The sequence below is a fragment of the Apis mellifera genome, linkage group LG10, assembly GCF_003254395.2.
Source record: "Apis mellifera strain DH4 linkage group LG10, Amel_HAv3.1, whole genome shotgun sequence".
In the NCBI taxonomy this organism is placed as follows: domain Eukaryota; kingdom Metazoa; phylum Arthropoda; class Insecta; order Hymenoptera; family Apidae; genus Apis; species Apis mellifera.
The window spans coordinates 5,752,223-5,779,944 of NC_037647.1; the positions used below are offsets into that span (position 1 = coordinate 5,752,223).

The 27,722-nt window shown below is 30.3% G+C and overlaps 2 protein-coding genes across 5 annotated transcripts in view; both read left to right on the forward strand.

Moving 5' to 3' along the window:
- Positions 1 to 52: 52 nt before the first annotated feature.
- LOC726270 (40S ribosomal protein S19) lies at positions 53 to 1,070 on the forward strand. The gene is made up of 3 exons (XM_006572462.3): positions 53 to 191; positions 425 to 495; positions 633 to 1,070. Exons 2-3 carry the CDS (start codon positions 425 to 427, stop codon positions 1,024 to 1,026), a joined length of 465 nt encoding a protein of 154 aa, XP_006572525.1. The 5' UTR covers positions 53 to 191; the 3' UTR covers positions 1,027 to 1,070.
- A 287-nt stretch (positions 1,071 to 1,357) lies between these two features.
- LOC413683 (arfGAP with SH3 domain, ANK repeat and PH domain-containing protein) overlaps positions 1,358 to 27,722 on the forward strand; it is a 32,950-nt gene continuing 6,585 nt past the window's right edge. Inside the window, exons 1-15 of one of the 4 annotated variants that reach the window (XM_006562887.3) lie at positions 8,547 to 8,782; positions 11,040 to 11,092; positions 22,287 to 22,359; positions 23,632 to 23,777; positions 23,894 to 24,148; positions 24,447 to 24,532; positions 24,706 to 24,862; positions 24,932 to 25,196; positions 25,430 to 25,657; positions 25,877 to 26,099; positions 26,199 to 26,379; positions 26,496 to 26,771; positions 26,846 to 26,965; positions 27,040 to 27,262; positions 27,353 to 27,634. In XM_006562887.3, coding sequence (XP_006562950.1) covers positions 8,692 to 8,782; positions 11,040 to 11,092; positions 22,287 to 22,359; positions 23,632 to 23,777; positions 23,894 to 24,148; positions 24,447 to 24,532; positions 24,706 to 24,862; positions 24,932 to 25,196; positions 25,430 to 25,657; positions 25,877 to 26,099; positions 26,199 to 26,379; positions 26,496 to 26,771; positions 26,846 to 26,965; positions 27,040 to 27,262; positions 27,353 to 27,634 — 2,659 coding nt within the window. In that variant the 5' untranslated portion in view covers positions 8,547 to 8,691. Of the gene's footprint in view, positions 2,157 to 8,546; positions 8,783 to 11,039; positions 11,093 to 22,286; positions 22,360 to 23,631; positions 23,778 to 23,893; positions 24,149 to 24,446; positions 24,533 to 24,705; positions 24,863 to 24,931; positions 25,197 to 25,429; positions 25,658 to 25,876; positions 26,100 to 26,198; positions 26,380 to 26,495; positions 26,772 to 26,845; positions 26,966 to 27,039; positions 27,263 to 27,352; positions 27,635 to 27,722 lie in introns of those variants that run through there. The other 3 variants (XM_006562888.3, XM_016914531.2, XR_003305386.1) reach the window with 3 other exon arrangements.

Here is a 27,722-nt window from a genome sequence, read left to right on the forward strand (position 1 = left end):
TACATTTATAAATAAATACTTAAATTTCATATAATTATAAATAAATGATAAATATTTATATAAATAAATTTAGCTAAGATACATTTCTATGTATTAAAATTTTTTGGTCGTTTCCTGTTAGTACAGCCATTTTGTAGTTTGCTTCTAGCACCATCTTTAACAACCTCTTTCCGGCTAGCTTTCGAAGAAAGGTATGTACTTTAGTTAGTTTTTCTATTAATTTAACATATTATTTTAGAAAATAGATAGTACAAATTATGATTTAAGATAGTTAATATAGTTTATACAATATATATACATATTTTTACGTGCACGATGCATTTTGATTCAATTCCATTATATTTGTTATTCTAATACACGTGTGTTTTAAGTGTACAATATTTGCAATATTAATCTTATAATTTATTTATAATTTTTCTTTCAGATGCCTTCCGTAACGCTTAAGGATGTTGATCAGCATAAATTCGTAAAAGCTTTTGCCGCGTTCTTGAAAAAGTGAGCAATTGTTTTTATACTAGCGAATATATAACCTCAAAAAAGTTTTCATTTCAAAAAGTGTTGTGAATAAAAAACGAAATATATATTCTCAATTTTTTTAAATGTTTAACTATTTAATTTATTGATAATTTTAGGACAGGTAAAATGCGAGTTCCAGAATGGGTAGATATTGTAAAGTCTGCACGATTCAAGGAACTTGCTCCATATGATCCAGATTGGTATTATATTAGATGTGCTGCTTTAGTTCGTCATATTTATATTCGAAGTCCAATTGGTGTTGGAGCAGTAACAAAAATTTTTGGAGGACGGAAACGTAATGGTACTCATCCTAGCCATTTCTGTCGATCGGCAGGTGGTGTTGCTCGCAAAGCTCTTCAGAGCTTGGAACAACTTAAACTCATTGAAAAATCTCCAGTTGGTGGACGTAAACTTACCAGTCAAGGCCGTAGAGATTTAGATCGCATTGCTGCCCAAGTCAAAGCAAAAAGCAAAAAACAACTTAAGTTACAAGAAACTCTTGTTCTCTAATTTCTTTATTTCTATAATAAAAATTAAAAAATCGTACATTTATATTCAAATTTTATTTATTCTACTATTATAAGTTAATTTTAGAAGTCTTAAATAATTTAATGGTAACAAAATATCACAAGACAATGTGCTATTATTTTTTTAATTGTTTATGAATTATCATAATTGAGGAAATTTTTAACTATAAATAGATAAAGTAAGAAATATAAATTTATAATTTATGATTATGTATTTTATATCTAAATGTATTTATTAATCTAAATATAAACAAATATACATACATATTGCGATATTCATAAGCAAAAATATGAATTGGAATAAAATCGTAAGATAGCAGCACTGTCGAATTTGATGCGAATGACTTTCTATATAACCATAAATTTAATGGTGAAGGTATAAATGTATACAGCGCCGCCTCAGTAAAACTTTGACCGTGAACGAAAACGTTTCGGCACCGATCAGGTTGATTTTAGATCGAGTGGTGAGTAGGTGTAAAGAAATTTTTATAGGACGCAGCCGCGTACGCGCGTAAAAGTGTGTATGCAGCGTGAGCCGCGCGAAGATAGGAAAGGTGTGAAATATGTTTCCTCGCGGCCACTGCGGGAAACTTCGAGCGACCAAAATGTTAAAGAAATAATCGTGCCGCGCAAGTGTCTCTCGCTGGTAGAGAAGACAGACCGTGTGCTTGAAGTTTCTTTCTCTCTCTTTCTCTTTTCAACCCCCTTCCTTCTCTTTCTCTTTGTGTCCTTCCCCCCTCCCGTCGACGCTCCTCTCTGGGTCCGTTCGTCGCACCGGGACGACGTTTACCGTGCGTCACGGGAAACGGCATTGGGAGGAGACAGAAGGTGACAGCCCTCCCGCGGAATTTATGGTGCACACGGGAGAAACGGTGAAGTGAGTAGTGTTAGAGTGAAGTGAGTGTAACGGCACTAAGTGCTAGACCGGTGAAAAAATTTTTGGGGGTCTCCATCATTCCGGCCAATATAGGTGGAAAGAGAGAAAAAATGCCGGGCCTAATCGCCGTAAGCGAGTTCGTCGAGGAGACGAGGGAGGATTATAATTCACCCACCACGTCTACCTTCGTCTCGCGGATGCCACAATGCAGACAGACAATCACATCTCTCGAAGAGGTAAATCTTTTTATATGATTTCTGTTTTTAAACGAATCGAATCAAATTTTCTCTTGTTTCGCATTTCCAAACGTAACCTTACAGAAGTTCTGATCGGTGGTCGAGCGCGTGTTTCAATGCGTGGGCGTTTCACAATCGCTTCATGGATGTTTTATATATCTATGATATAAACGTGATTGATGTAATGATTTTTTGATGTAATACGCATTACATTAAATTCTTATGGAACTCTTCAATAGTGCATGCAACTTTTATTATGATTTTTTTGGCTTGTATATCTATCAGTTTCTACATATTGATGATGTAAATATCGCTTACAGTCGATTCGCAATTTCCAGTTTGGGTAACGTACGCAAACATGCCGTCATTATTGAATTTCATCCGCGTAAGGTTAGAAGAAAATAGTGATTTAGAAGGAATTTTTAATCGTACACGTATTTGATCGTTCAGTTTGCCGGAAACAAGGAATGTTTATCATTTTCTCGGCCAATAATACATATACAAGTTTACTGATCGATGACAGTGTATTTTCGCAGTATTGTGTGTATCCATTTCTTACCATTAAACGTTACGTATACGAGGATTTTGAATCGGATTGATAATTAGTAGAATAACGAAAGCACGTTAAAATGGAAATATATATTAACTTAATAATTACATTAACAATGAAATATCATACTATTTCTGAATTTTTTATTTCATTGTATCTAAAAAGATTATTTATTATAATCTTTTTATATATAAATATCACATTATTTATAACATATGAAAATATAAACTATTCATATATTCATATATACAATTTATAAATAGATACATAAAGTGTCTTTTCTTAAATAACAATGACCTTTTTTCTTTACAATAGCATTTTTTTTAAACAATTTAGATTTTATTTTTTTTTTTTTTTGTAAAATAGTATAATACTAATATTCGGATATCATGAAAAATTATATATTTTATATATAATATTTGAAAAAAAAAGAAAAGTTTCACACTCTGCAATTTTTTATTTGATAATTACATTTTAAACATTTAATTATACATTTAATTATAATTTCTTCAATATAATAAAAAAATTCTTTATGTAAAAACTATAATAAATCTTTTACTTCAAATTTAAATAATTCTTTTACATACAAATTCAAAAATAAGGCGGTGCCCAAATATTAATATATTCTTAACTATATTTCGTTAGAAAGAAAAAATTTTTTCATGCAATTCATGAAGATGCAAATAATAGAACTTTTGTAATAAGAAATCGTAATGTGCCAACGTAATTATCGGTGAGGAATGTTGTTGCGAGAGCCTTTTGTAATTTAAAAGCCACCGTAATTCTTGCGGTTTGCGCTATTTAGCAAAAGTAACGTATATTAGCTTGAACTACGGCATCCGTTTCCAAGTTATCCGAGGTCATGAAAATTTTCACCAATGGTTGTTCGAATCGAAGTGCTTATGCAGTTCCACGCACAGACGTTATCGACATATTCTTTCGATTGTCCACCATGTTTGTTTATAGCTCAAGTTTTTTTCACGCGTCTTAAGAAATATTTTGTTATGAAAAATATTTTATTTTAATTTATATATAGGGAGATACATGAAAATTGTGTTAATATTTAAAAATATTATAACATATTTAAAATCAATAGCAAAATACTATAATTTTTAATGGTTTACGATAAGATTTTATTTTTTTTATATATATAGTATAAATTATTTTTAAACATTTATGATAAATTTCGTATAATTAGAAAATTATGTTAATTGTCATATGAAATATTCATTGAAAGATAAAAGAAATTTTTTCATTTTTATATTTTCGTATCATTGAATATTATTGTAGGTTACGGAATTTATTTCGGTAAACATTTTTTTACAATATAAAAAAAATTATAAGTATCAATTTAAAAATAGGTATTCGTAATTTTATCGCAAAAATTACAATAAATTTAAATAATTTATTAATAAATATCATACGTAATGAAAATTTTTCCAAATATTTTTTGAAAATATTTAATTTTTAATAAGATATCGCTACTTTTATTTTAAAACAATTTTTTATTCGAAACATCATTAAATCAGATCTGAATTTTTCCTATTAAAAACTGGGTCGTTGTATATTAATGCGAGTATATTATATATATTTAGATTAGATTACGCGTGAGGTTTAATTACAATCAATAAACACTGATAATGCAAACCTTATCATTGCAACACCTCTCCTTTGCATATTATCAAAACGTGGGCGTATTTTGTAATAAGTGTAGATATGAAACTTAGTGCGGAAAGTGTGCCGCATAGTCGGAAGTGGAATTTATGCATGTGGAATTACTAAACTCGAAGTTTCTTTTCATAAAAAAAAGACTAGGTTGTTAAAGCCGATAGCATAGGGTATTCATTCAATAAATTATTTGATAAAAATTATAACAAAGTATTATATTAAATTTATTTACAGTTTATTTATAAAATACAAGAATAATTATATAAAGATATAAATATATATTATATCTTTGAATTGAAAAAGATAAGAAAATAAAAAATTATAAATCAAGTATATTCATATTATATATATTTGTAAGAAACTAATGCAAAAAATTTTGTTCACTCATTTATTGATTATTAATTGAGTGAATAATTATTTTTACAAAATTTATTAAAATTATTTCAGGTATAAAATTTCGGTTGCTGATAGAAAAAATAAAATCATAATTAGTTTTTATTTTCTATTATATTCTAGAAATGAGGAATAAATAATTGATATAATTAACAATTTGTTTCAAAAAAAAATATTTGTGATAAAAAAATGAAATAGATGATATAATGTAAACAATATATAGATTAATATAATAATAAATATGATAGTAGAATGATAAAAAAATACAGTTTTAAAGAATGTAAATGGTTAGAAAAAATGCACGTATTTATAATCATGTAAAAATATGTGATTCTTGTCGATTGTGATTTAATATTACATTATTTAGGAATTTTTGTTTAGTTTAGATATTTTCATTATTAAATTCAATATTAAATTCGGTTTCTAAATATCAATTATTCTTTGTTTTACAATTTTTTTTACAGTTTTTCGAATTTTATAATTGAATTAGTTCGTGTCAAAAATAAACAATTAAACAAAGTATATTTATTTCGAGTAAATAAATAAATGTAAAATTTTTATCAATATTTCTTAATCATTTTATAATATTTTTAATTCTCTATTAAAATATTCTTTTAAACAATAACAGTATTACTGTTTCATATATAAATAATTAATAAATGAGCAAGAAAAATTATTAGTTTTGATAACAGTTTATTCGAATCGCATGGAGCGAATGGAAAATCATACAAATTGATACGAGAGAAAACATATTAAGCAGATCTTCTTCTTTAGAAACATCTTTGTATATTTTTTTTTTTTTTTTTTACATAATATTTTATTTGTTTTCTTCCTAAGAATAGGGTAGTATTTTATGTCGTTTATTTAATTGACTTGATTTATGGAACGCCATAGTAGTAATAATGTTAATAGAATAAGTATTCTTTATGATGATAATAATGGAGGTAAGAACGGTGCTTAAAATAATTAGGGAATTATTTATTCGAATGACTTTGATGCAATAATCAATACCCTTTCGATATTCTAAAATATGTTATTTACAAAGAAAATAATCGTGAATTATTGGCAAAGGTATAATATCTATATAAATAAATTTTTCGATAAATATCAATTTTAAAATTGCATATTATACTTTTTTTATATTTTAAAAAATTTATAGTTGAAGTAATATTCCATTTTATTTATTCCTTCAATCAAGAATCTCGATTGCAAAATTGTATGTAAAATTTTTTAATAACTTTTTATTCTTTTTCTCTTTCAAGATTTTCTTAATTATTATTTTCTAAATTTATTATTACTTTCAGTATTTAATATTCTATTGTAGATAATTTTAAAAATTCGATTTTCAATTTAATTTGTACTTAAATCGTCTTAAGTATAAAACGGAGAAATGGAGATTTATAAATAGCATGAACATGAAACGATTAAATTATCACAATTGGTACGTAAAATGCAACATTATTATCACGGCAATAAATAATGTTCGATGTATATTTATTGTATTCGATAAATTAATAGTAAATACAATGAGAAGAATAGAAGAATCTGTTTGCTTTCTTTATCTTGTGTAAAAATATTATTTCGAAATACGTATCATAAGAAAATATAATAAAAAGTTTAAATGTTCTGGAATCAACTTATACCTATGTAAATTTAAACAACATCAATTTCACAAATCTATAAAATTTCAAATTCAAAATAAATATTGCAACAGGCATTAGACATTTCTTCAAACACAAAACTTTTCACAAGTTATTTTCAAAACAATATTATCGTTCAAAAATATTTCCACATGGATGGAAATTCGATTTTCATTGCTTTCCAATGGAGTGCACGAGGCAAAGGAAAAATCTTCGAGAAAAATAACGCGTATATGTGTGTGTGTGTTACTTTTGCCTTGAAAGTCGATACCTGTACACTTATACCGAGTTACTTTTACGATGCAATTCAAGACTTGGTGCTTTCTTGCAAATTATACTCGACCACTTCCTTCTGCTTTGATGCGCCACCAGCTTCCGGGTCAGTTCGTTTTCTCCTGCTTCTCCTTAACGATCTGGAGGACTTCCCACAGGCTGCGTGTGATCATCAAAGTAATCTGTTTCTCGAGCAATTTTTTTTTTCTTGAAACATGAAAATGGAAATAGATTTGCTTCAAAGAATTTTTCTGAAAATCCAGATTTTAAGATTTGAAGAAATGTGGAATTTCAATGGTTCAGAGAAGAGAATTTTGTTTTTTAAAAAATTTAATTTATTATATTTTGAACTTGCATATTTGAAAAATATATATTCACAATATAATTATTAATAATGGAATAAGGATAAGAGATTCAATTCTGCAATTCATTTAAAATTTTTAGTTATCTGATCATAAAATCGTGAAAAATATGTAATTTTTATCTTCGTGCCTATATAAGAAATTCAATCTATTTAAACCTCTAATCAAGCAACATTGGTATATCTACAATAAGAAGTCCTCCAGTGCAATAAGCATTAAATGGTCACCTTCAACGTATGCACATTCGACTTGAATCACGTAATCTTATGTCTATCTACTATAAAAAGTGACAATAAAAGAGCTGATCTCACTATGTAGCCTATTCATATAGATCTTTTATTTTCAATCATTTTCGTGAATATGAAATATGAAAAATAACAAAATTAAATAAAAATTTAATTTAATACATTAATGGTAAGTAAATGAAAAATTATATTTCATATGAAAATCTCAAGGATATAGAAAATAATATAGATTCAGAATAACAATGAAAACTATTTATTGTATATTTTTATTTTAATTAATTTTAATCAATTTTTATTAATAAAATGTATAATTAAAAAATAAAATGAAAGAATAAAAAAGTTATATGACAATGGCACAATAGGTGTCTTTGATGAAATGAAATATGAATGATGTAAGCAATGCTAGTTTTATAATACAATAATACAATATAATACCTGATTTGTTATCAGTAATTATAATAAAACATTTCACAACGAATATTTTGATTTCTTTGATAACGTCATTTTTAATTCCATCTTTGTTTCAAAGATAGAAATCGTTTACAAAAATCTTCATTTAAAATACTTCTTCTTTATCTTCAATTCAATATTTCAAAAAGAATTCACAATATTATACAACCTTTTTTTGTCAGAACATTTCATTTCTTCGTTTCATCAGATTTTATCCAAGAAAATATGAAGTAGGAACATTCTAAATTTGGCTTCTATCTTATTTCAAATCCACCCTAACAATTTTTATTTCTAATCGCGTGACACATCTCTTGCGATTCATCTTCTTCTATATCAATACTAGAACAACGGCCTACAGTATCTAACTATGTATTTTACATATATAAATAATTATAATTAATGTGATAAAAATAAGTAGATATGTAATATAATATTAATTTCAACTGTCAAAAAATATGAAATCCGTCATTTTTTAATTTCTTTCCTCGATATAAAAAAAGTCACACGATAATCACAAACTTGAAAAAAAAAAAACTGGCCGAAGAATTCCATATTTTTTCGTTGGAAAAAGAATATTAGTCCCGTAGCAGTCTTCGTAACGAAAGAGTTAAACACTGTTTCTCCGTCACGGAACTCGCCTAACCCAGTATCATCGTCTTCTTCATCGTTTACTCTTGACCCTGAGCGAGCTGTGTAAGTCACCCACTTTCCCGCTTTAGCGGCGCGACTTACGACACAAGCGCGCGCGCGATCAAAATTTACGTTCCACGCGGCTATTTTCAACTCGCCGCGACCGCAGTCTATTCTCGTTTGCGACGTGCTACGGAAGGAAGCGGCGATCTTCCGTCCCTATTCATTCTTCCGACCGTTCTTCCCCCGTTTCTTGCCGCGAGGAACGGCCGCCTCCGTTTTCGCGCTTTTCCACGCTCGATTTCGTAATCCTCGATCCACCGTATGCCGGGGAACGTCGGCGACGAGAAGTCGGGCAGCACGATGACGTCTTTCATCGCTACGATGAAACGATTCTTCGATTTCCCCTATCTAGGTAAATTGCGAGAATTCGATTTCGATCATTCGATGTTCGATCGATATTCGATCGAATTTCAATCGAGGAACGTTCTTTCTAGCGAGGAAAAGTTTAATATTTTAAACCTTTAGAATTCTAACCTTATTATAATTTTCAAAATTCAATATTTAAAGATTTCGTATAAATTTTTCTTTTTATTAGTTAATTGATTTGATATAATTTTAAGTATTTTTTTTGGATATATAGTAATAGCTTTAATTGTCACGCGATGAGGATTGGAAAGTATCAGTTATATGAAGAGATAGATATTCTAAGAATTGTTGGCAGCTTTTTTTTTTCTATGTCGTTCGCTTCGGCGACCGGTTCATTGGAAATGTGAAAGGGAAAAAAAGAATATATTTCTTGCGAGCGAAGTAGGAAAAAAGTTCGTTTTTCTGTAAGACATTAGGAGTATTGATTTATTGCATAAGAGTCTGCTTGTAGGTTATGTGCCTTTCATGCGTTATTGTGCGTGAAAAAAACGTAGAAAAATTAGCAACGCGGTGGCGCGTAATTTAAATATCGGTTCAATCGTGTGTCTGTGTTTCACAAGTTGCATGATTGTGTTTTATTATTATACCGTTAGATTGCCATTAAGAGATTTATTTATAATGACTTGTAGTTGTTTTCTATCTTTCTCTTTCTCATATATATATAAGCGTAAAAAGGTGCAATAATTGTCTTACATGTTCTACATAGATATAAGTAGTAATAAAAATCCATTATACATATTAAATATTTCATTATATCGATTATATAGTATCGTGAATAAAGAAAATTTTTGCACGTGATTCTTAATTCGATAATTAGAGGATTGTAATATGAAATAAAATTATTCCACCTTTCTCTATATATTCTTCTCTATATATTTCGCAATTAAAACGCATTTTAGCACAAATAAACAGATGTTTAGAAATCTTCGAACAGTGTTAAATGCATAATCTACTGTATCGCAAGCATGGAGATTGCAATGCAATAAATTAAACCCACGCTGATTTCAAAGAACGTATATTAAGTAGTTTCTCGTGAGTCACTCATGCAATTTGAAGTTACTAATAATAATACATTGATACAAAATTAAAATATCTCATTTCCGTATAGAAGAAGGAAAATTCGACGTTATGATAAATAATTTACTCTTTCATTTTTTTCTTTATTTCTTTTCATTTTAATTATCGATTTAAAATTCGATCTTCTATCGTAACATTTTATTTCAAGTTCCGATACGTATCCATTTATTTCTAGAATTTCCATATTTTTCAAAAGAAGTAAGAAATATTTCACGTATTAACAGTCTTAGAGAGGCGATAGAATTTCCTCCTTTCCCATCCACGTTTTAAATTATTACCGCCGCGCAAACGTGTTCTCAACTCTGGAAAGCCGAGTTTTATTATAAATGAACCTAGAATCTGTCTCGAGAAATAAGCTTCTCGGTATCTAAAAACGGAAATTCAATACTTCTCGCGAATATGACCGAACAACGATTAAAAATGAGCTTCCCCGGTAAAGGCGAACCCGAGGAATGTTAATTCTATTCTCAGTTGAAATATTCCGTGTACGTACATATAATTATCGTATATACCTTTGATTTAGTAAAACCAATCGCATTCCAATCGTGTTTCTCTTTCAAAATGATGCGATTCGCATTAATTCGAACGTTCTTTCTTCTTTCAGAGATTAAAGAAATCGAATCGAATTTTTAAAAATTAAAAAAAGAAGTGAAAACAAAATAATCGAATTGATTAAACTTTCAATGAAATGTTGTTTCCATATGAATAATTCTTTTTCTTTTTTTTATCTTAATCCGATTATTTTTGCACAACGCGAAAGTTCACTTTTCTTTTTTTACTCTTTAATCAGATACGCTAAAGAGATTGATTAAACGATTAAATATAAGACACGGGGATCAAAGTTTATTAAACCAGTGTCCGATTATTCTTCGAAGATTAATCTACGTATACTTTGAGAGGAAAGATCGAATTTAAATCAATCCATTCTTTTATATTCTTTCTCTCGAAACTAAAATAACAGAAAGAGAGAGGGAGAGAGAAAGATAGAAAGAATTAAAAATCATAATCAAAGAAATAAAGTATTTCGGCCATATTTTATCTCGCGATTTGAAATTCGGTTTCGATACCGATCCCAACCGCGTGATCGAGGGAACGATTTCGAGCGGAAACGCGGCACCAACTTTCCACAAGATTTTCACTCGAGTGCGGTTTATCGATTGAAATAGTTGCAGGAAGCATGTTGCGTGTGCTTACCCTCAAAGACGGTAGAGGAATGCCGGTAAGCTAATATCATCGGCGTGGATTCAACCAGCATGGCTATTGGATTTTGCGTAACCGGTCGTTTACATGTTGTACAATGCATTAACACGCTCCATATAATTTTTTGATAATTGTTCAACCGGCTCGAAGGGTTCTTTGACAGCATGCATTCTTTCCTGGATTGCTTTTTTTTTTCTCTGAGATCTATATTTATGTAGTGTCTATATATATATATATGTTAATAACAAAAATTAAATTGCATTCTTCGTTTATTTATTTGAGTGATGATAAATTTTAAAAATGTTGAAAATTGTAAGTATATATATATATATACTTAATGGATAATTAGAAAAAAGAAAATTTAATTCTCTCAATTTTTATTCCAAGTAAAAGTGTATAATAAATGGGATTAAGTAATTAAATCGAGCATATCGCGTGTCTGGAAAATTCAAACCCGTTGAAATTCAATTCTGTCGCGAATCCATCGCTGTTGCGGAGGTAAGCATTTTAATCGAACGGAAATTTTGCATCTGCTTATATCAGCGTTTATTGTTCGAGTTGCTGATTTTCGATACGTTTCTTCTAAAACGATGAACTTTTGGAGACGATTCATATTACAAATTTAATCCAAATTAACTAAGAAATATTTCCATATCCATTGCAATAAACATTGGAATTAAAGAATGAAACGAATATACAAATCGAATCGAGTACAAAGGATTAAATTCACCATGCGCGCTTCGATACGATTTCGAGGAGGAGTGAATCGTGTTCACCACCGATGCAAGCATTTGCCTCTCCTCAACGTTTGCAAATCGGTCCAGGTAAACGACTCGGATACGAACGACCTACCAAGGTCGCGGCAGGAATTCCTTTCGTTTCTTAGTTGCCTCACCTGGTTGTCGGTGGCCGAAAGATGGAGAAGGACGGCGAGAGAAAGAAAGAAAAGGGGGAGAGAGAGAGAGAGAGAGGTCGAGAAGCTGGTTTTAGTGGTCTCTAAAGTGTGTGCTCGATTCTGGTCCCTCCACACTCTGGTCCTTCAGTGACTCATCCGCTTTTTCGTGTCAACATTTATTGCACGCTTGTTACGAGCCTATCGACCTGTGTCTCTCAACTTAATTAAACACTTTCGCGATTTGTCTCATTTTTTATTCACCACACGTTTCTATTATTCTATTAATTATATTTTCCATTTTTAGAATATTTCTTTCTTTCTTTTTTTTTATGCGCGAGTTGGAGAAATTTAATTACATTTCGGGAGCATTTTTATTTTACTGTAATTTTTAATGAAAAGAATTATTTTTTATCTTTAATCATTCTTTTTAAAGAACAATTAATTAATTAAAAACGTTTTACAGATCACATTCGGATTATTTTCCATGCTGCTTTCAATTTAATATTTATTCAAGAGGAACGATTAGAAACAAGTATTCGTTAAAATTGTTCCCATATACACAAGTTATCGTGAAATTTGAAGTAACAGTAGATAACATTATCAATATATACGGTCTAATAGATACGCTGCAATATTACCAATATCGGAAAATAAAAACTTTTCGTGCATGTTTGTTGTGCTATGTTGTATATATGTTTCTAGAATGGTGCATTCCTTTAACACAGAGATGAATAACACACGTAGAATTCACGTGGCTGGCGGAAACATTGGTGGAGAGAAAAGCCTATTTTCCTCGACGATTGCTCGCGGTGCGGTTCTTCTTACGAGTGGAGAGCAAGGTAGAAAAGCTCGCCCCGTTGCTCGCGGCTAGCTTCGTTGAAGCACCTTTCTGCGGTTGAATCCCTTTTTCCTCCTCGTACAATCCATTATAACTGGGATGAGAATTGACGTTGCCACGGTTTAATTGCCATTTATTGGTCTGTATATATATATATATATATAAAAGGGATCGATTTTTTTCTAAATCGTGTTTGAATATAAAATATCTTTGGGATTTATTTTTTTTTTTTAAGTAGTTTTAATCTTTTTTCCATTAATATTTTTGTATTACGTTTAAAGGAAAATGTGCTATTATCTTTAAATGGAAAGATTACAGGGACTAGAATATATGATATATATTTCAAAAATATAGAAACAGTGGCTAATTGAAATTCGTGAGATAATTTCAAACGATATTTTCCTGTACAAAGACTGTCGTTTACGGCTTTGTTAACGAGTTATTAAGAAAAAAAAAACCAATCACGGAATGCGTAAATTAGTCAAGCCGTGACGGTAGTGTTGGATACGAACCGCCGACGAGTAAATTCAAATAACACAAACAAAAAAAGAAAACTTTTAGATTTTATTTAGAAATGGAATAGAAATATTTCATTTTATCAATATAAAATAATTATTTATTCGTATGTGATTAAATTGAATTTAGAAAAGAAAGGAATTGATTGAAATTAAGAGAAAAAGAGGAATTGATAAATCAGGATAGAAAGAATTGTTAGAAGAGGATGAGAAATTGGAACAATAGAAGAGATGGAATAGAAAAAGAAAATGATAAAACAAGAATTCTATATAAATACCAATTAATTTCCATATAATTTTTTTTTTAATAAATTTCTTATGTTCAACAGACTTTTTTCGATACTTGCTTGAACTTGTTCGCTGACAGCACATACCTAACACTCTCGTCTATTTTACCTTCATAAGTCTTCATAATGTGTGTGTTTAATAATCAATTTCTTTTCGTTATTAATACGGTTAATAATTCAAATTACTTCACGAAACTCTTAACTTGATCAATGTTCCCAAATTTTTGGGATATCTCTGTATATAATTCTTTTAAATTGTTAACAACATTATAGCGTATAATATAAGAATGTAATTCAATTTCCGTAATTCTCTAATGAATTTTACTCCTTGATTTTCAAAATCCATTTGTAAGATTGAATCTGGAGAAAAGCTTTTATGTAATGCACGTTTTAACGTGCGTCGTTATTCCCACCAATCAAAAATGATACTCGAGAGAAATGAGTTTCAAGTGTGTCGAATGAAATTATCTGTTAAATGAAACTTAACCATTCTTTCAACCGATTTACGCTCGTCAGAATTATCACGGAAATCCAGATCTCCCCAAATAAACATCCGATCTTTAAATAAACTCTATTTGAAATAAAAAAATAAAACGCATCGTTAAATGCACTCACAAGTATAATATCTTATATTAGATTTTCATTTCATTTTAATTTATCAAACTGTTCCCAAATAATACTAAAAAAATCCAGTCTACTTTTTCGACGTAACCCACTTTTCCATTTCACCTCCAACCAATTTGCTTTTTATTTCCCCCGAAAAATCAAGGCCTCGCGGAAATCCTACACATTGGATTGGCATAAATGATTTCCGCGATTGTGTGGGAAAATTTCGCAAAAAATCCTTGGCCCACGCGCTCGTACATACGATATACGAGTAAACGAGGTTCATTGGCTGAGAATAGCGCAAAACCTGTTTCCATCGGTTTTATCCCCACTATTGCGTAGCAACCGTAAGGGAGGTCAGTTCTGGAGGTGGGCCACAGTTATCAATTTCTCTGCTCACTTGTAACCAGACGAAAATGAACGAACGAAATATATATAGGATGTTACATTATTATATATTCGTGGAACATCTTTGAAGGATCAATTCTAAATATCGAAACGAAAAGAAAAATAATCGACTTATTTATTTTTTCTTTTTTTTTTACTTTTGAATCAAAAAGTATCGATTTATTGAATTGTATTAAATTATTTTAATACGATATAAATTCAATTATTATTCAATAAATTGTTGATATCTATGAGTTCGTGTAAATGTTATATACACATGTTGATCATTGAATATGAAGAAATCCAGTTAAAAATCGAATTTATAGTTCACTCATTCGATATATAATTTAGATGCAATCGTTGTAAAAAAAGTTATTTATTCTAATTTCTAATACTTGGATAATAATAATTTTTAATCATTGAAAATATTAGAATCGATGTTATCGGATAAATTATTTCCTCGATGCGTGTATACTCTCTTTAGAACGAGAAGATGACCGGTTTTTGTTGATCGCCAATATCGATTTATCAACTCTTTCATGGAATCAATGCGTTTGAAGAACTCTTCTGGTCGTTACGTAACATTATTCCATATTTATTATTGAGCGTAACGTATCAACGTAAGCAGAATAAGTTTGCACAAGGAATTATAATAAAACGAAGGTAAGGTAACGAGGAATCGTCTTTATTATTAGATTACAAGAGAGTAAATAATTCTTCGTTATTTTTAACAATGAAAGGATTAATAAACGCACAAGTTTTCCTTTTTTTATTTTTATACAGTTTTATAAAACGAGTAACTTTAGCAATCTGACGTTATTTTAATAATAGTCTAACACTTCTTTTTTTAAATCAGATTATTTATAATTTAAATCCTTTTTTTCATTTACAAAATTACAAACCATTGATATATCCTATATTGCATAATAATAATAATGAATTGACATTTACAATATTACTTCATAATTGTGCGAAAGGAGGCAGAACGTTGAGAAAAGCACTTGTACACAATATCCCCGTGTATCCTAAACAAAGCCTCAGACATTCATCGAATGTCCTGAAACTCGTGACTTTCCAGTTGTAACGACACGCCGAGACACGGCACAGTTTCGCTACGAGAATAACGCGAGATGCGTGTGCTATTATCGTACGTCTCGTGCAACAGGGAAAACCATGCGTCTGTCCATTCGAAGAGAGAATATTCGTCCCCGCACGCGTCCAAACTAAAATTAGAAAATGTAATCGCGTTTGTCAGCCTCGGTTTAATCCAACCACGAGCAAAAAGGGATCGTGTCGAGGTATTTAGCTCGCATTATAAGAAGTTTTAATCCATTCACGTGGGCCGACGTGATTCAACGAAACGCGTTACCTTTAATCTACTTAAATCTGCTTAATTCCAATGTCGTTAAAGCGATTCCAATTTTCTTTTTTTTTTTTTTTTTGAGATATTATGAGAATTAAAAAAATTAAATTAATAGTCAAGTTTTTATTTACTTAAATTAGAATTACGTGCCTCGTTTTTATTTTAATCTTTTGGAAATAGAGGAGAATGATAAGAATGATAAAATCTTTGATTCTAAATATTAAAACGAGAACAACAAAAATTGACTTATTTCTTTTTTGAATCAAAAGGTATCGTTTTATCTAATTTAACATTCGTTGTAAAGTATATCTATAAGTTTTTATTTTTCATCTTTCGAAATTATTTTACGATACTTTATACGAAGAAGAACGGAAGCGATTGGTAACAGAGTGATCGAGTTACCGTCACGCTATCCTTTATTTTATTCAATTTGTTCACCGATCCTGTATTCCGTGCTGGCCGCGGTTTGCGTCGCGCGAACAATAGGGGCGTTCATCGATTCGAGAACGTTTTCATTCCAACTTTCCAGTTATAATAGTTATACCCCGTGAGTGACGTCTTCGTTCGGTAAACGACTGCCTTTCAGTAGATAATGTACGTGAGTAAAGGAAAGTCCGCCGATTTAATTCTCCCCCGTATTGACAAGCCTGTTAAATCACGATTGAACAAATTCCATTATTATTAACGATCGAACGAGTTTCTTGCTCTGTGTTAATGTTGTACATTTTTTGCCTTTATCTCTTACTGTGATTCCAGTTTTTATTAAAAATGTAAATTTTCATCAAACGATGTGAAACGGTGTGTGAGTAAAAAATTATTATTTATATAATATTATTACTTTTATTTTTTCTTGGTATTATATAAGATGCGTCTAAAGTTTAAGTTTTTTTTTTTTTATAAATATTTAAAGGTTAAAGAGATCGGTTTTATTTGATGATTCGAAGAAATGATTGTATAAATATTTTGATCCTTATAAATTTGTTTATTTAAACAAGTTTAATATCGTATTGATTGAAAGAACGAGATGTATAATAACGAATAAAAATATTGGAAGGAAAAGTTTTAATTTGAAAGAAACGAGATTAAAGTTTACCGTTGGAGATCAAAAAACGAGATTGAATTCGTGAGCAAGGACAAGGGAATGAAATTGAATTGAAGATCAAAAACGAGATTATCGGTACATTCATGCTGCGTATTGATACGATTAAATTTTTTTCACGAATATTTTTTTTTTTCATTCATTCACTTTATTTACCCAAATTTCTTCGAATCGGCTTTATAACAGCCAGATTAACAATCCTGTTATAACTTTTATTCGTCGTGCAATTACGATATTTTATATTTGTTTCGTATTAATCCAAATGTTATTTCGATCAGAAGTAAAAACAAAGCAGAGTTTAGTGAAAGATATTTTTTTTATTAAACGTGTTCGAATTTTAATTTCAATTAAACAAATAATTATTTAAATAAAATGTATAATTTTATCGCATTTCTTTTTCGTTTTGCAATATATATATATCGCAACATTTATTGCATTTTTCTCATGAGAATCGTGCAATAAAACGACGAAATTGAACGAGCACGATATATGTATGCGCATTTAGTACAAACAGAAGTGCAAATAGATATCGTTCTTCAAATGTCAGATCAAAGGTCAACGAGTGCAGGTTGAATATTTTATCTCTTTGAAAGATGAAAATGACACGAACGCCTTTCGAAAGATTTTCGTTCGATTCGTGATTTTTTTTTTTTTTCGAAAAATTGTACAAACGTATATTAAATTATAAAATACAATTGTGCATAATTTTTCGCGTTGAAATAAAAGTTGAAAAATCGGAACTAATCGGTGGAAAGAATAATTAATACGCGAAGATCGTAATAATTAATCTGATAAAAATAATTTATAGCTGTTTAAAAAGTAGAGAAATATATTTGTGGACGAGCGATTGAAGAAAATTAAAATGTACCGTTATAATGTCTAAATGGCACAAGCGGAAATAAGCTTTATGTCAGTTTTACTAATGACTTTCGTGGTAATTTTTTTCACCAATCGATCGCGTCGCTTTTTTATCCTACACAAAGTGACAGATGATATTTCGGAACAACATTCATTTATCATTTTATGAAAACAAAGAATATTTACGGTTTGCATAAAATTTAATAGAACGGAAAGATTGGAAAAGATTCAAAAGTGTCGATACAATTGTTTCTTTAATGGATTCAAGGAAAATAAATTACTTAATTTTATCTGTCTATGAACAATTATTTTTACGATCTTTTTTTAACACGATTAGTGGAAAATTATTGAATAAAATAATAAAAGTTCGTTAACTTTTGCTATCTTAAAACGTCAATTATCCAATACAATATATTTTATAAACATTTCAAATTAGAAATAATCGAAGAATATCGATTAAAATTCTTGAATAAAGTTTTACGATAAACGTAAAAAATATATTTATTAGTTTAATGAAGGAATAATTAATAAAATTTTTAACAATAATTTAAATGATAAATAAGAATATTTATAAAATAGAAAATTTAATTATATTAGTATTTTCTAAATCCTCCACAACTTGTGTTAAATAATTACACGTAAAATTTTTCCAATCTTTCATACACGTTCAAATCCTATCTCCCGTACCATTCAATCGTTTCAGCCTCGTTGACACCACGTTTCCAACAATAAGAGCGCGTAGGATGGTAATTAAACGTTGCACGTGTTCCCCTGCACCGTTGAATTGAATAACCGCCGACACGAGGTATATATACGACGATAAATATCAGACCGGTTGATAGCAAGTCGACGCACAATGGCGATGAGGAACACGCGTATTTCACGAGTAACGGGGGCCCTTTTTTCTTTTTTCCCCCTTTTTCCTCTCCTCCCCTCTCGAGGTGTGCCCCAAGATCGTGCCAAGATTTTACCACCACGACGTCGTTAAACACGTTACGCTGATACGGCTTTACTCAACAACTCTTCCTTCCGGAATTCCCTCTTTTCACCGATGAGTGCACTCTGATCTATAATAGATGGATCAGACTACTAGTGTTCCTTTCAGTGTTTACCAATGTTGTTTTTTTTTTTTTTCAAGTAATTTTTTATCTCGTAAGGAAATTTATATTGTGTAAAGAATAATGGATTAGTATATTTATTTTGAAGGAGAGAATTAAACGAAATTAAATTATATAAAAATTTTAATCGAGGTTTGTTTGCAGTAATTATAAAGCAATTTAAGTTTGCGTTAAACGAGACTGGGCGGGGATAGAGCTATTCTGCCCGATGACACGACACCAGCTCCACGTGACTATTAATTACTAGTGACCCGTGTATACTTGTATTTATTCGTCAAATACATTGCTTTGATCATCTATTATCTTCTATACTTTTACTCTTCTTTTTAAACAATTGAAAAAAGAAAAAAAAATTGATAGGCAAAAATTGTTGAACGCACGATTTTGATTGATTATAGAATACAAATTTTCCGAATTCCAGAAAAATAAATAATAAATCTTCCTCTTTCAACGCCTGATTTATCGTCCATTGTAAAACTGTCGTAGCCGCGCAATAATTAGAAAATTTTATGATTTTTTTTTTATCCTCCTTTTACCCAATTTATCTTTTAATACGATATCATTCGTTATTTAACGCGATTGACGCGTCACTCGCTGCTTTTATAGCACCACGACCCAATTAAAATAGGTAATTGAAGACGCGACCGCTTAAACGACTTTCTTGTTTAATTAACGCCAACCAGGAAGTCGTCCGATTAATTAAATAGCATTGTTTCCCCTTTCGAACGCATACCACTTAAACCCTTAATAATAAGCCATAATCGATGTAATTTCAATAATTCGTTTTCATTCCTCCTGATCAAATCTCGAAGTGTAACAATCAAATATCTCGCCGAGCTTCATTCGACCCACCACTCAAACTTAGCAAACTTAAAAATCACTAGTATATATTTGATTTTCATCTACTCTCCAATAATTCCCCCTGAAAATCACGAGATGTCACCAGAATCGTTCGAACCAGAGAGAAACTCGACTCAGGAACGAGATTTCAATTTCAGATACCCGTATACCGCTCACACAAGCGTAGCTTGTACGTATTCACCTCTGAAATTCATCGCTCGTTCCCACACACACACACACACACACACACACACATATACACGAGCTTCGTGTATAAAATCGAAGATTTAATTGCCATCTTCCATCTCTCCCTCTCCCTCTTTCTCCCCCCCTCCTCCTCTTTTTTCCTTTTCGAACCCACTGCCGTATGCGATCGATAAGATTCCACGAGCGCGCTTCCACCATCGCGTTTTATTGAAAATCGTGAAAGCGCGGCGCGCGAAACGCAAAAATCGGCTGGGATAAGAAAAGGAAGGAAGATAGGCGAATCTTCCGCTCGGCTGAGCGTGAGCCGATAAAACGTATCGTTGCCCCGCTCGAGAATTCCTTTTCCTCGTTGTTGATGTTGTTGTTGTTGCTTTTCCTACCAAGGGAGCCAAGGCCTTTCGCGGCGTTTCTTCGCGGTATAAGGCACTTTACGTGTACTCGACCTGGCCAATATACTCGAGAGAGGAATGGAAGCCTGTGCAATTTCCTGATCGAAGCGCTCGAGATGTTTGTTGCTTGGCGGGGAATCAGATTCACGCATCTGTTTCTTAGAGGAGCATTCTTGTAATTGTAATCTCGTGATTTTAATCTAGATTTTTCAGATGCGAGATCCGATTTTGATTTTTTTTTTTTTTTTTAATTTAGTTTGATGCGAGATATAATTCTTGTTTGTTATTTATAAGAAGATAGATGGAAAAAGGAAGAATGTATAATATGATATCGTCAAGTGTATTTATACTTCTTTCGATACACTTGTTATTTTATTTTTATCGTCTTTAACTTCTCGAAATATAAAATTTCCTTTTGCGCATTGTAATCGTGTAGTAATACAAGGAATTGGAGAAGTGATACGCTGTTGTTCAAAAATTGAGAGCGTTGTTTTTAAGGATTTAGTTTTATTTAAAAATTCTTTTCCTATTTTTCAGAAAAAAGAAATTGTAATTAAATATTGTTTAAGCAAACTTTTGTTTCTTAATTACGTATCATCAATTCAATATATTTTCTGTAACTTTAAAATATACAGGATGTTATTTGCAAAACATTTTTAAAAGATTTCATATTGAGCCAATAAAAAAGATAGAACAATGTCTTTTTTCACTTTATCTAATTTAAATTCATTATAACTTACATTTTGTAAATAATCCTCAATCGATTATAATGAATTGAATTTGTAATATCAGTGTGGATAAAATTTTGCAATAATTCAAAAATTCAAAGTAGTACAATGGAAAGAATTAACAAGAGAGACTTGGATACGCCATTATTAAGGCGTACGTAGAAGGTGTTTTCATTAAGAGAAATCGCGAGAAAATTGGGTATTTCGTAGAATAAAAATGAAGAAGTTTTCGAGAAACTACTTGATCGAAAAATAAAGTGATATTACACGTTACAAATATTAAAATTGTTTCGAAAAGAGAAGTTAATCTAAATAGAAGTCAATAATGATAAGATAGCAGATAATTTGATATGATTGATGATTGTAGTTTAAAAGAGAAACGGTGTTTTTTTTCTCTCATGCAATACTAAAGTAGCATACAATATAAAAGTCTTATTTTTAGAAAAGAATAAGTAATAAGAAATTCAAAATGGAAATGAGTTTTAGTAGTTAAAAGCGGTTAAAGATAATTGGAATCTATTAACTGGAATATCGTTTTTTAAAAATGAATTTTAAAAAACAAATATTTTAACCAAACTAAATCTAAATATTATAATGAATTGTCTTGAAATATATTTATCCACCTGTCTGTCTCTCTTGATTCTATTTTTGATTATAGAGATTAAAATCATTACAATAATTTTTAAGAAATGATAATTATTTTGAATAATCTTGTAAGATATAACGTATCATTGAATAAGAAACATACATAATTAATCCAAGATTTAAATTCAAATTAATCCTCCGATCGTATTACATTTTCTATAAATTAAATAATCCTCGTTTAAGCAGCTTGAAAGATTCAAGATGAACGGTGTCGGTCTTAATTGACTTTTAATGCACATCAACACAATGAAGTATGAATCGAGCATAATCCTGTTTCCGCTGTTCCAGGATTATAAAGCAGAAGCGTGTATATATATATATATATATATCTCCTTTCACTTGACTGTATGCGATCCCTATCGCATATAATCCGGAATAAGAACGAGTAGAAATTGCATACGCAGAACTTACCTAATTTTTACGTAATATTTGTTACAGACGCTGGACTTCGACAGAGATGGATTGACGAAGCTGAAGAAAGCGATCAAAGCCATTCACAATTCTGGAAACGGTGAGTTAAATAAAATCATTTATTTGTCATTATTACCATTCTTTATTTTTTCTTTCTTTCTTTCAAATAGTATAGAATGGAAATTTGTTACGTTTGTTAAGGTTATGTAACGATTTTTAATGAAATCAAGTTGTTTCAAAGGTAAGATAATAAAAATTCAAGTTTTTTTGAAATGGATAGAAAAATATATTTGAAATGTATGAAAAATATTTGTAAATTACATTTATGTATAGTATATCTAACGGAAGAAGTAAATGTTTAATTCGATTATTAGTCTAATTTAAAAATTGCGTGCTTAAGTATTATTTCATTATATTATATGTATATATGCATTAAATAATTTAATTTATTTAAATAATACATTCTCTTTTCGTAATAATTCACGGATTTAAAAGTGACTAGAAAGAAAAGTATTCTATCTCTTTTTCGTCAATGTGATCGATCACGGTGTCCTATATTTGACGCTTCTAAATATAGTTATAGTTTCAAGGATACAATTTTTCTTTACTTTCTATATTTTCGCGATAGTTATATTTAATGAATTAATTCGAGTGAAATAATTATTTTTCACAGATTATTATACATAAGTTTCGTTAATTAATCCATCTTCAATTAATCATTCAATTTATAAAATCTTCGTGAGTTTAATAATTATTTAAATGAATGTTTCGAGAAGGAAGCGTAATACGAATTACGAAATTTGGATATTTGCAGATTAGAATCGTGTATTAACATAATAACGAGATCGAATTAAGTGATAACAGGCGATCTTTCGTGACAAATTCGCATTAAAGCTCGTTTCTTTCCCGTTTTTCACTTTTTTAACGATATTATATTTCTCAAGTTAAAGCAGATATACAATTAAAATGGAAAATTTATCGTTTATATTTTAATTATAATGCAAATATATTATAAAATATATGCAAAATATATGTATATATATATTAGAGACGTCTACAAAATGCATGATTAAGAAGATCAAATAATAGTTATGTCAAAAATTTTGATGTAAAAAATAATTGAGAAAATATTTGTTTAAATAGAAAATAGCAGTTACTGAATCACTGAATTAGATTCTTTAAAAAATATTAAATTTAAATATTCCGATATAATTAACTAATAATTTTTAATTGGGTAACAAAAATTCAGATTTTTAATAATGTAGAAATTAAAAACTTTAGATCAAAAAAAAAATAATTTAAAATTATAACAATTAAAAATATCGTATGATAAATCAATTTTATTAATTCAATTCTTATATTTTCGTTGCAGCTCACGTCGATAACGAGGTTTATCTTGGAAGGGCGTTGGAAAGGCTTGGAGATGCCGCCTTGAAAGAACAGGAACCGGATATCGGTGCTGCCTTTTTGAAATTTGCGGTCGTCACAAAAGAATTGAGTGCTCTGATGAAAACTCTGGTATCTAAAAAGAAATAAAAAAAATATTATTAATCCTCCCTTTATCACGTAGAAATTGAACGAGTTATGCAATTGATTAAAGATTATTCAATTAATTAAAATTTCACTTTTAATAGATGCAGAATATTAACAACATCGTTATGTTTCCCCTGGACTCGGTGCTGAAAGGGGATCTACGAGGTGTGAAAGGTGACTTGAAAAGGCCGTTCGAAAAGGCGTGGAAGGATTACGAGGCTAAATACGCGAAAATCGAGAAGGAAAAGAAGCAACACGCAAAAGAGGCTGGCCTCATTCGGACGGAAGTGACGCCGGCTGAGATCGCCGACGAGATGGAGAAAGAGAGAAGATTGTTTCAATTGCAAATGTGCGAGGTGAGGCTCCCCGAAACGAATCTGGAACGAACGATTCTCTCTCTGTTCTCAATATATGTGCTTATTATGGAAGGATTAAGTGTAATTTATAGCACAGATTTTCTTTTTCCGTTTTGCGAAAAGAATCACGTTTATCTTTTCTTTAATTATCTTGTAAAAAGAATTATTGAATGTATTATTTGAAGATTTAAATTTGAATATTAAATTTTTTTTTTTTTTTAAATAAACTTCGAGTTTTAATGTCAAATTAAAAATATTAATAAATGATTGTTGTGTCTTCTTTTTATCTCTTTTCCAGTATCTCATAAAAGTGAACGAAATCAAAACGAAGAAAGGAATTGAACTGCTGCAGCATCTAGTCGAATATTATCATGCACAAACCAAGTAAGCGAGAATGAAAATTAAATTGTCGTTGATTATGAATTATTTATAAATAAGAGTATTATCTTTTTATGTGAAAGAGATTGATTCAATCAAATATATATATATATAATATATAATAAATATCAATTTTTCTCAAATTTCTTTTCATAAAATACATTGTTTTTGTTTCACAGTTATTTTCAAGACGGCCTAAAAACTATTGAACACTTTGGTTCATATGTAGCAGATCTTAGTGTAAAATTACAAAAGATCAGGCAAACACAAGATGAGGAAAGAAGACGATTAACAGAACTGAGAAATCTCCTTAGAAGTTCAGGTTGCGACAAAGAGGTAAATTATCCATAGTATGGTCCTTTTCACAATTTGAACTACAAAGATTTAATGTTATGCGATTTTCAGTTAAACGTAAATGCGAATGCAGGATATTCGCTTCACCAATTGCAAGGGGATAAGCAGCACGGTGTTACTAGATCCGGTCATTTGTTGAAGAAAAGCGAGGGAAAAATGAGAAGAGTTTGGCAAAAGAGACGGTGTGCTGTTCAAGCCGAAGGTTATTTGGACATTTGTCACGCGGATGAGAATAAGCCACCAACGAGAGTGAATTTATTAACTTGTCAAATCAAGCTAGTACCGGATGATAAACGAGGTTTTGATTTAATTAGTTGTAAGTTGAATTGTTGAAACCCATTGACAAGCAAAATTTAATTGTTCATGATAGATTTTGCTTAATAATATATCAATAATATAAAGTAAGAATAGATATAAAAAATAATATTAAGGAAATACATATTTACAATTATTTTTTAGAGACTAATAATTATGCTTAAATATTAAGCATTATGAAGTAATATAAAAATAAAAAAATATTACTAACGTATTTAATTTTTGTGATTACAGACAACAGAACGTATCACTTTCAAGCGGAAGACGAAGCTGATCAACGAGCATGGATGTCCGTTTTAGTAAACTGTAAGGAACGTGCTTTGCTTCGAGCATTCGATGCAAGTGGCAAGGCTGAAGCTGGTACAGGAAATCCAAGTTTAGTTGAACTTCAACAGGCTGTTATACGATGTGTCATGAGGTTACCTGGAAACGATCAATGCTGTGACTGTTCTTCGCAAAATGGTAAATCTGTGAATATATTTTTAGAGTAAAACATTAATTAAATATATCTCTTTTTATTCATTTCAAATTGTACAAATTATACTTCAACTAAAGTTTATTATTAATACTATTTTGAAAATAATGTTAAAAACACTTGTAATGTAGATCATTTTTATATATCATAAATATAAATATCTCAAAATTCTAAACATATAAAGAAAATAATTTTTTTTTTGATAGATGCTACATGGCTCTCTACAAATTTTGGCATAATCGTGTGTATAGAATGCAGTGGAATTCACCGTGATTTAGGAGTGCATATATCTAGAATACAGTCATTGACATTGGATAATGTAGGCACTGCTCAATTACTTCTTGCACGACACATGACTAATCAGGCGTTTAACGAAGTAATGGAAGCTACATTGCATCATAATCATAAACCAACACCAACTTCCACGATGTATGCGTTAAATTTATTTAAATCTATATAAATTTAAATTTTATAATATAAATTATTCATTTTATAGATTATCTGTGATTAAATATGCTTTATTTATAGGGAAGAAAGATATGAATTTATAAGAGCTAAATATGTGGATAAACGATACGTGATGAACACTTGCGCGGATGAAAGAGATCTCCTTTCTGATTTAGAACATGCGGTTAATAATCGTGATCTGCAACAACTTTTACAAGTTTATGCAGAAAATGTAGATTTAGCAGCACCATTACCTACATCGGTATGCTTTTAATTAAATTATAAAAATATAGGATAAAATAAATAAAGCTTTATTTTATTATAAATTTTTAACCAAATTGTAATAATTTGAAAAGTTATAATTTGTCTTTCTTTTAGGATCTGGGCGAAACAGCATTGCATTTAGCAATCTTACGTGAGATGGGAAACAGCTTGCATATTATAGATTTCTTAGTACAGAATATGTCGACAGGTGGTATAGATAGGAGCACTATCGATGGGGAAACAGCTTTACATCTTTGCGCAAGACATGATAGAGCAGAAGCAATGAAACTTTTATTACGAGCAGGTGCTGATCCAACACATCGAAATAAACAGGATAAAACTCCGCTTGATATTGCACAGGAAATGGGACACCACACTTGTAAAGAACTGGTAAAATATAGTTATTGATTAATTCGTATAACAATAACATATCATACATATATTAACTGTTTCATTGTCCTTAGTTGAGTCATGCTCTACAAAGACAAAAGACATTGTTTGACAATGTTAATATCGATTGGAATCTCTCGCATGACGAAGGATCTACCGATTTTTCTGATGACGAAACAATAATAGAAGATAGGGTATGTGTAAATAATAGGGATAATAAAAGAAAATTATTAAAATCAGTTGTTTCAATTGATATATATTTTATTAGAATGGTTGTTTAACACCTGAGAAGAAATCTCGTAGTAGGCCACCTTCTTATGTGGGTGGCGGTGGTAGTAGTGGTGGTGCTGGATCAGGAGATTCGCCAGTGACTTTACGTAGTCGAAGTAGTACGTGTGACAGTTTGCAAAGTGGTTCCTCTCCAAGTTCTTCAACGAATAGACAACAAATGCCTCCACCACCGCCACCTCAATCAAGGAAACCTGTTGCTGGTATGATATTTTATTATTATAAGAGTTCACATTTTTATTTGTAAATTATAAATAATAATATATACATTAAAATCTTTTTATTATTTACAGTACCTACACCCATGGCGCCAGATATTTCGGTTAACATTCACGGATCATTGAAGAAGCGTGTAGCACCCCCACCACCACCGGCTGGAAGTACAGGTGGTATACCTTCCTCTCATTATGGTACACTACCTTCGTCCGCGTCCTTAGCAGCGTCAACGCATAGCCGTACAACGAGCGAACCTATCTTAGCTGGGCATTCTTTACATACTCTACCACATGCATTAAATACATTAAACAGTCAACATCATAAAAGATCGCCCAGTGGAGATTCTTCAACGGGACATGGTGCGTTTAAAAATTCACGCAAACTTTTCTACGAATTGTCGCCTAGTTCGGGTAAATTTACAATCTTCCGATTCTTTTTGTTTTCGAA